At 57.2% G+C, this 9721-nt stretch overlaps 1 protein-coding gene across 1 annotated transcript in view; it reads left to right on the top strand.

The window, feature by feature from the left end:
- The window catches only part of STC2 (stanniocalcin 2), a 14154-nt gene that overhangs the window by 1351 nt on the left and 3082 nt on the right, over positions 1-9721 (top strand). The window contains exons 2-5 of the mRNA XM_014550319.1: positions 1203-1345; positions 3993-4204; positions 8391-8462; positions 9562-9715. Of these exons, the coding sequence (XP_014405805.1) occupies positions 1203-1345; positions 3993-4204; positions 8391-8462; positions 9562-9715 (581 nt within the window). The remainder of the gene's footprint in view (positions 1-1202; positions 1346-3992; positions 4205-8390; positions 8463-9561; positions 9716-9721) is intronic.

Below are 9721 nucleotides of genomic sequence, written 5' to 3'. Positions count from 1 at the left end.
CTGCCTGGCGCATGGGGGGGATCACCCGCCCCGCGCAGCCCCTCCCGGGACCCTCGCCCACCCTTCCCCCCTCGCCAGCTCTTTCCCTGAAAACTGAACGGTAATAATCTCTGGAGTTGGTGACTCTCAACAAATACACGCCCCTCCTTCTCTCGGTAGCTTTACACTGAATGCGGATTATCTACTCCTACCCCTTCCTTCTTCCAAAATACACTTTTTGGATGCAATTTTGTGGTTAAAGACGTGCAATTCGGGGGGCGGGGGGACAGAAGCTTGTCGCGGCAGCTAACTCCCTCGGTCTGTCCTGTCAGAGGGAGGAATTAGGACCATTTTGCGAAGGAGGGCAGCAAACCAAGTCTCTAGGATTCTAGGGGATTAAGTGACATCTCAACCAGATCTCTATTTAAAAGGAGTCTCTGGCCCGTGCTGCCCATCAACGATTCTCTCTCATCATTGATGTTCCCCTCCTTCTCCCTCCCTCTCTGAAATCAACAAAAAATATAAAAAGTAAATAAATAAATGCAAGGAGGCTCTGGCTACTAGGTTGCGCTTCTGCAGGCCAGCCCCCATCTGACTCTGCCCCATGCTCAGCCTGCTCCGAAACCCGTTTCCCGAGCCTGGTGTTCTTAAGGCCATGGTCAGAGGCGCTGCCTTCATAGGAATTTTGTCTTGATTTTTAGGTGTTGAATCATAAGGCTGAATTGAAAGTGCTCTTTGGACGCTCGCATTTGGGGGTCAGGAAGGAAATGACTGGGATTTAATAGCAGCAGCTTCAAGCTCCAAGTAGAGAAGGGCATTTCATTGATGGCCTACAGAGGGGCAAGCTAATCATTTAAAATCAGACTTTGTGGCTTTAGAAAGCTGAACTATCTAATATTCTCAAGCTACGAACTCCCACAAGCGCTTTAATAAGATGGGGAGGAAGAAAAATGAGGGGCTCAGACCTAACTTCCGGTTGTGGTCTTTGTAACGTAGGTTTGGCTAATTTTTTTACAAATATTTACAACTACGGCTATTTTTCATAAGTAGAATAAACGGTGACATTTTCTTTCCCTGGCTTCTTAGATCCTGAGATATTCATTCTAACTTTTTTCCCCCTTAATTTTTTTTTTTGTTGTTACTTTTATTTCAACTAAAAAAGTAGTTGAAATAAAAGCATGGCTGAGGATTTTGTATAGCTTTGTGTGTAACTCTCATTTCAGCGGAAATCCAGCACTGCCTGGTCAGCGCTGGCGATGTGGGCTGTGGCGTGTTTGAGTGTTTCGAGAACAACTCGTGTGAAATCCGGGGCTTGCATGGGATTTGCATGACTTTCCTGCACAACGCTGGAAAATTTGACGCCCAGGTAAACACCGTGTAGAGCCCGGGGAATGTCTGGGGTTGGTGTAGCATGAATGACATGGTGACTGAAAAGACTTGACAACAGATTTCCTGAGCTGCTCGGCCGCGGTGCGTTATATCACCTGCAAGCGGCATTCTAGGTGGAACGGCGGGGGAGGGGGGAGAAGAGGGGGGCAGTGTCCCCCACTCCTGCCCTGCACATCTGGAGCTGTCATCTAGGCTAAATCTTTCCCCACTCTTAACCTGTGTCTGCACAGGCAATGCGGAGTGGAGGCCGCGTTGAACAATTACCCGAGGAGTCTTGGCCAAGAAGACAAAGGCCATGATAAACGCTGTAAGGGGGCTCACCGTGTCAGGCCACCCAGGACCTGCTCTGCAAGGCCCATCACGTTAGGAGCGCGAGGTTGAGGGGGGAAGGGCAGAGACGTCAATTATATATTCCAAACTCTATTCTCCCCAACGGGCAAGGATAGGGAGACACAGCACTGGGAGAAACCCACCCTCCCCCAGCGGGTGTGTGAGTGGGCAGCATGGAGAAGTCGGGGCCCCCAGAACCACAGGCTTACCTTCCTCCTAAGCAGCAGCCCCTCCTCCCCAACCTGAAAAGTCAGAACCCCGAGTGAGGCTGGCAATGCTACATGGTGTTTTGCTCTATATAATAAATATAGGCAGGGCCTGACCCACTTAGGTGGTGCCAGGCTCCCAAGGGCAAACCCAGTCGCGTGGGGCAGGAAAAGAACCCGCAAGCAACCCGAGGGCTCCAGTGCTGACCACCCGAATACATTTCAGATGGCGTGAGGCTCACCTTCTTCGTGTCCTCGCTGGCCCATAGACCAGGGGTGGGGAACGTCCGGCCCGCGGGCCGTATAAGGCCCGGGAAATCATTTGGTCTGGCCCTGCCAAGGCATTAGGGGTGAGTTAACTAAATGTTTGACCAAATACAGCCGGCTAGTTTTTAAGGTGACAATTTTGTATGGCCCGCGAATGATGTTATAAATACCCAAATGGCCCTTGGCAAGAAAAAGGTTCCCCACCCTGCTCTAGACACCCCCCCATGAAACCCTCTGTCATTCTCTCTCCTAAACCTCCTCTCCCACTTCCCCGGAGGGTGATGACAGCGTTTGGAGGAGGCCAGCAGTTTCGGGGTGATTTATGAACATCGCCAGTCACCATCCACTGACATCCTGTGGAGGCCTGACAAAGCAATGCCTGGGAACCAGAAAGGGATGCGGCCGGCTGGCAGCCCACCCCGCGGAGGATGTGGGGTGGCGGAGGGGAAACAGAAACCGCCGCAGCGATGAGGCTATGCCTCTGGGCTCCTTGAGGCTCCCCGCTAACGCGTCCCTGCTGGGTTCACTGGGACTAGGAAACGCAGTGGGAAATCCGGAGGAACGACGTGTGTTGCAGGGCCATCCCAGGGGATGTCAGGGAGGAATACGGAGAGCAGATTGCCGCAGCCCTCGCATAAATTAATCTTCCCTTTGATTCTCCAACAGGAGTATGTTCTCAGGTTAGAAGCATCCCTTTCAAGTCCCTTCTCGATGCATAAGGACTTCATGAGCTGGCACGCCCTACCCTCCATCCTACTGGACTCCCCCTGGAGAGTCGGGGGAGAGGGGGGCCGACGGGGTGGTGTTCGGTGACTAGACACTATCCGTAGACATTTCGATGGCTTCTGAGGGAGAGAACCGGAATAAACGTGCTGGCTGGCTTCCCAATCCCAACCTAAACCCGGTTCCTTTCCCAACTCCGCTCCTTCCGGGCCTGTCTAAAAACAGGGTGACCTCTCCAAGGACAGCTCGTTTCTATAGTAATTGTGGGGTGGGTATCCCACAATGCCTCTCTGCCCCCGAGGTTGGTAAGGGAGCTAACTTGCAGCCCCGCTCGCCTCCACACCCCCAACAGCTGTCTCCTTTCTAGGATGAGAGCAACCTCCCGGGTTGCCAGGAAAGAGAAGTGCGGGCCAGATGTATGCCTGGCTGCCTGCGCCACTCCGAGGCCGGGCCGGGGGAGGGGCTGCCGCGGGGCCAGACGCTACCAGGCCCGGTGCCAGGCGGGCCTTTAGAGGCAGCCATCCTAACAGCTTAAAGGAGTCAGTCACTTTCAAAGAGGAAAAGAGTGCTCCTCCTTCCAGAACGGGGAGACGAGAGTGCGCGCTGGGGTGCTGGGAGGCACTGCGGCAGGACAGGCCCCGTCGGCGGCCCACCTTGGTGTCACTCCTGGGCTCAGAGGACAGAGGGACGGCGGGAGGTTTGGACAAGCAGGCACCTTCTACTTGGGGAAAACGCTGCTGGGAACCACCAAGGAGTTTGGAATTTCCGTCCCCTTGTGTCCCAGAAAAGTTGCCACAAAGCGGCCGGCCTGGTCTGTCTGCCTTGGGGACAGGTGGCCACGGCAGCCCCAGCACGAGGGACGCTAGTAGGAGGAGGCAGACCTATGAGTCTCCCCAAGTGGCAGCCTCTCTGGCCAGATGCCAGAGGTCCCGTCACTCCGGACACACCTCGGATGAAGCACCAGCCTGTCACCTGCGAGGGTGTCCGTCCGCAGCCGGGCCTGGGGGTTCAGTTGTCAGAAAGCTCTGGGTGAGCCCCAGAGGGCCCCTGTCCGACTCCTGTCTCCCACCCCCTCTCCCCTCTGTTCTCCACCCTCAGGGCAAGTCCTTCATCAAAGACGCCCTGCGCTGTAAGGCCCACGCCCTGCGGCACAGGTTCGGCTGCATCAGCCGGAAGTGCCCGGCCATCAGGGAGATGGTGCTGCAGCTGCAGCGGGAATGCTACCTCAAGCACGACCTGTGCGCGGCCGCCCGCGACAACACCCGCGTGATGGTGGAGATGATCCACTTCAAGGACCTGCTGCTGCGCGAGTGAGTGTCCCTGGGGTCTGGGCCGTGTGCAGGGCCGGCCTCTCCCACCGGATGGGGGGGGGCGGGGGACAGGGGGTGCCTTTACCTCTGAAAGCTGCCCGGCTCCCCTGGGACTGCCTTTCCTGTTGACCTTCAGGAAAAGCGCAAGAAATTGGCACCATCGGTTTCAGAATCATAAGCAATAGAAACAGGAAGCTCTTTCCCTAAGCACGAAATGGGTGGGATTCAGAAATGCCCTTCGTCTTCCCCTCGGCCAGGACCCACCGGGTCTCTGAGTATCCCCGGTAGCTCCGTGGGTGCCCCAGCAGCCCACGGGCAGCGAATACCACCTGCCCAGCTTTTACCGAGGGCCAGGCACGGGACTCAGTGCTTTCCGTGAACTTCTCACTTGATCCTCACAATAGCCCTGTTCTGGAACCATTCTCGTGCCCATTTTACAGATGAGAAAACTGAGATTCACGGAGGGAAAGGTCACAGGCAGTGAGAGGCAAAGCCAAGATTCGAGCCAGGCAGTCCGGCTCCAAACACTGCACTCTTCCAGGACACATGCCGAGAGCAGTAGCTTTTCTTTTCCTGCCTCCATCTCTCTCCTCGCCCTTAGAAAGTCCAGCTCCCCTTCTCTAAGCACATGAATGCCCTCTCAGGGAAAATGCAAAACAAATGTCAAAAACTCTAATCAGCCAAACACCTTTCTGCCAAAGCGAGGAAACACAGACTGACTTATTCAAAGGCTTGAAATTCAGTAATAAACCCCGGAAATCTCACTCCTGAAAAAACATGCCATTGCTAGGATCCGAACCCTTGCAGAGCGGTGAAGCCTGGGGCGACGGGGCTGTGCTAGCCCGAAGCGTGGCCCGTGGCCCCTGAGCGACGTGGCTCCTTCCTCCGGGAATGAGCCCAGAAAGCGAGCTCCGAGCTCAGCAGCCCCGGACCCGTCGGTGCCGCTGCTCTTTGCACGGTGACTCGCTGGGCCGAGTCAGTAGGATTTCATGAACTCTTGCTCCTTAGTCCGTGGCATGCCTTCCCCCGGCCTGTCTCTCAACAGGCTGCTCCCCACCCCACCCACACCACTTAGATCTGGGGGACAACACCCTCCTGTCACTTTCCGCTTGGTCACCAGGGTCTAGGTATCTTGCCACACCCGGGTGAGTGTTCGAATTGTGAGAGTCACCTTGGATCCCTCCACGGGCAGCTCCTGACAAGAGCAAAACAAGGATGCCTTCTCTCCGAGTTACACGAAGGCTTGAGAAATTCTTTTTATTCTCCCAAACACCTGTGCAGAAGCTGAGCAGCAACGGCATCAACAGCAACAACAGAATGATATAAAATCGGCTTTTGAGCGGGCCAGGCCCGGGGCCAGGGACTTTCCCTGGATCCTCTCAGCTATCTTTCCCAACATGACAGCTTACGGTCCCCATGTAGCCGCGGAGGAGTGAAGCCAAGAGTTTAAAGACCTCCCTCTGAGATTTGATTCTACTTTCCAACTGGGGACTTGGTGAGATGCATGCCTGAAGCCAGCTGTCAGAACAGACCCCCAAACCTCCTTGCTCCTGGCCCGCTCTCTCAGCCTGTCAGAGGGTCACTGGTCCCCCTTGTGGCCTGGGTTTCCCCTTTTCTCAAATGCATCCCCGTGACCCCAGGAGAGCGCTGTGCTGGCCCTTCCTTCTAGACACCCCGGGAGATGCTGGCACTGTGTGGCTGAGAAACTCGGGGAGTTCATTTGTCCTGAACCCGCGTTCCATAGAGACAGCATGTTGGCCCGAGAATGGATGGCGGGGAGCTAGTCTGTAAGCCTGTCATATGTTCCCGGAGCCGAGGAGGCTGTCTTTTTGGAGAAAAGTCTTGTGGGGGGTTTTTTGTGGTTTTGTTGTTGTTTTAATATATATTTATTGATTTCAGAGAGGAAGGGAGAGGGAGAGAGAGAGAAACATCAATGATGAGAGAGAACCATGGATTGGCTGCCTCCTGCACGCCCCCCCACTGGGGATCGAGTCTGCAACCTGGGGAATGTGCCCTGACCAGGAATCGAACCGTGACCTCCTGGTTCACAGGTCGACACTCAACCACTGAGCCATACTGGCCGGGCAGAAAACGGCAGGTTTTAAAGCCCCCCCCCGCCCAACACACACACACACCGCCTTCACATTTAAGCAGCAGCAAAGCACTGTGGCTCTCGGGAGTCCCCTCCAGGGAAATATGGCCCGTGGGGCCAGGGGACCCTTACTTCCGAAGGGCTCCTCACATCATTAAGAACAGCCTCGTGACCCCCCTCCCAGTCCGCTATGGAAATGCAGGCGGCACACCCCGGAAGGAAGCCCGGGCCTCCTTTAAGAACACTCACTGCCCGGGCCCAAGTCCCCCTGCCTCCTGCTAAGCCAGCTCCCCACTGACCCCCACTGCCTCCCCTCCCGCAGCCCATTCAGGTTTTGTAACCATCTTAACTGACTGGGGCGCAGAGGCGCTCAGTCCCCCCAAAGCAAGAAGACATTGAAGAATGTGTGGCATTGGCCACAGACAAGAGAAATGAGAGCTGAATTTGCTTTCCACTTTACAGGGGGCGAAATCACAGTCACCCCAGTATCTTCATCACCCCCATTCTTCCACCCCATCCCTATCACCCCCAAACACTGCCATGTTAAGTTGAAGTGGCCCTCTCACCCCTTCTCACCTCACTTTCTCCATAGCAACCACCTCAGCCACCACTCACCCTATCGCTGGGTGCTGGCGGCCTCCAGGCCCGTCCCCTGTGCGCGTCTCCTGCTAAGTATTTTTAACCCTCCTTCAGCCTCACTGACACCCAGATCAGAGAGCTGGGCTTTGTCATGAGACACGGCCGAGCTTGCAGCCTGAGGAGGCACCACGCCAGCTCACCAGCTCCGAGCGCAGCTTAGACTAGCACACGCCCCCGTCCCCCCACCGTGTGCCCCCCCATAGCTCAGGGCAGGCAGGAGCACGCGGGCTGGTCCAGCCTTCACCGATAGGTCCAGCCTTCGCTGGTCGGTCCGGCCTTCGAGGTCCACCTTGGGTTCTGAGAGCATCTGGCAGGCCGACCCCCCTGGCGAAGGAGGCCAAGAGGCAGTGTGTCCATTCCCAGGAGAGCCCTCCCCTTACTCCGGGGAAAGCAACTGGGAGAGGAGCATTAGTGTAGTGTCCCCAACGGCCGGACATTCTCAGCCCTGCAGTTTGCTCCTGGAGCCCCAGAGAAGTGGCAGGGACGCTCAGGGCGGCCGCAGCGGACGCACTCGGTGAACTTGAGCTCCCTGAGGCAGTCAGGAGCTAGTTTTCAAGAGACGGAAGGAAACTAGCGCGAATTGACCATTTTCCCTGTGTTGCCCTGCGCCCTCCTGGCTCAGCCCACGAAGACCAGTGTCATCACTGTCCTCGTCACCGTTAGGGGCCTGCCTGGGAGAGCTCAAGCCCCCGCCCATCAGCCAGGCACAAAGGAGGCCTTAAAGGCAGCCTGGTCCATCCGCCAGAACAGCCCCCCTCCACTCGCAGCCCAGCCCCAGGCTTCCCAGGCCCAGAAGCTTCCAAAAGCCCCCTTCTCCCCACCTCGAACCCATGTTCCCATCTATGAGATGAGGACCGTTCACTCAGTTACAACCTGAGGACTAACTCATAAAAGTGGCAATACACTGCTTCCCGAGCCTTAGCACAGTCTGCCCAGCCACCACTGCCAACTCGCAGAGAAAAGAGTAAGTGGCTGTCATACCGCCATCCGGGTGGGCCAGGCTCGCAGGGAAAAAGTCTTGGTCCTGCGAAGTGACCTCACAGTCCAGAGCGCTGTCCCTGCCCGAGGGGACGGCCCCGAGCCGCGATGCTCATGGGCAGAGAGATCCAGAAACTGGTGGCCGAGGGCTGGCTCTCTTGAGAATGCTGGTGAGCCACAGGCAACACTCCATACCCCCCCTTGGGGATGGTAAGAGGCCAGTGAGAGGCAAGAAAGGCTTAATATGACGACTGGGCCAGGAGAGGCTGTCACCGGGGACACCTCTTCCCAGTTGGGCCCATAAATCTAAAAAGCAGGCACAGCGCTCCCACCTTCTGCATGCAGCTCCGGCCCAGGAGGAAGGCTTGCCTGAGGTGGTCGTTCCTCCTGCCCCTTCCCCCAAGAAAGACCCGTGGCTGCTGGAATGGCCTGAGAGGCCGGCTCTCCCCTCCTGAGCTGAGCCTGTTTCTTTCGCAGACAGCTGGCTTCCATTCCAAACCCACCGGCCCCTCGAGGCCAGCCCTCACCTCCAGTTCTGGGAAAGCCCAGGTGGGAAGATGCTCAGGTAGCCAGCCCCGCTCCTCAGGCTCTCCTCCCGGCACAGGGCAGCACTCCGGGGACGCGCCCTCCCAGGAAGTGGCCTTCCCCCGCCCTCCCCACGGGGTCCAGACTCTTCCAGGTGCACGGGGGAGTGCATCCAGGAACTTCCCAGATCCCCCTTCTTCACTAGGAGCCCAAACCGGGGGGCCAACACAGACATGGGGGAATGTGTCTTGGGAGCTGGGCTTAGGGAAGGCTTGTCTGGAAGAATGACACCCAGAGCGACACCCAGAGCAAGGCCAGCTGGCCGTGCCGATGCCATGTGCCAGGGGCCAGTCTGCGGCTCCTCCAGTCCCAAACCCGCAATAGCGCCTCCTTTCCTACCAAAAACACTCCCCGGTTTGGTTTTTTGTTGTTAATCCTCACCAGAGGATATTTTTCCATTGATTTTTAGAGAGAGTGGAAGAGAAAGGGAAAGACAAGAAATATTGATGTGAGAGAGAGACATCGATTGGTTGCCTCCTGCACAGGCTGGGATCAGGGCCTGGCTGGGGAGGGCCTGCAACCCAGGTACATAGGTACATGCTCTTGATGGGAATTGAATCCAGGACCCTTCAGTCCGCAGGGCGGCGCTCTATCCACTGGACCAAACCCGCTAGCGCCCCAGTTTGGTATTTAAGGCCCTTTACCACTTGCCTAATTGTAACTCCTCTGGCCTCCCCAACCCCAGACCCATGGCCACGCCCACCAGAGCCTCCCACTTCGCAAACTCCCAACACACCCCGCGGTGCCCGCCCTCCCACCCTCCCGTCACTGTGCTCACAGCTGCCACCTGCATCCTCACCCAGAGGCGCCTCCATCGTGCGCACCTGTGCATTGCGGTGGCTTCTGTCTCAGCCTCGCGTTCCCTCCGATGCCTAGCCACCCAGGAAAGGGTTGCGACCAGTACTCCATGGAATATGGGCAGAGGCAGGAGGTAATCCCAGAAAGCTCTTCCACCAAACCCAACCCAAGCCAAGCCGCGGGGTTCCCACCTGTCTCCCGGCCGTGGTGGCGGCCCTGGAGGCCGCGGGGCTGGTCGCATCCCGTCTCTCTGCTCTGCTCTTAGGCCCTACGTGGACCTGGTGAACCTGCTGCTGACCTGCGGGGAGGAGGTGAAGGAGGCCGTCACGCACAGCGTGCAGGCGCAGTGCGAGCAGAACTGGGGCAGCCTGTGCTCCATCCTCAGCTTCTGCACCTCGGCCCTGCAGAGGCCGCCCAGGGCCCCT

The sequence above is a fragment of the Myotis brandtii genome, unplaced genomic scaffold (assembly GCF_000412655.1).
Source record: "Myotis brandtii unplaced genomic scaffold, ASM41265v1 scaffold6, whole genome shotgun sequence".
NCBI lineage: Eukaryota > Metazoa > Chordata > Mammalia > Chiroptera > Vespertilionidae > Myotis > Myotis brandtii.
Note: the sequence above shows the minus strand (reverse complement) of the source record. Positions and strands in the feature narration are given on the sequence as shown.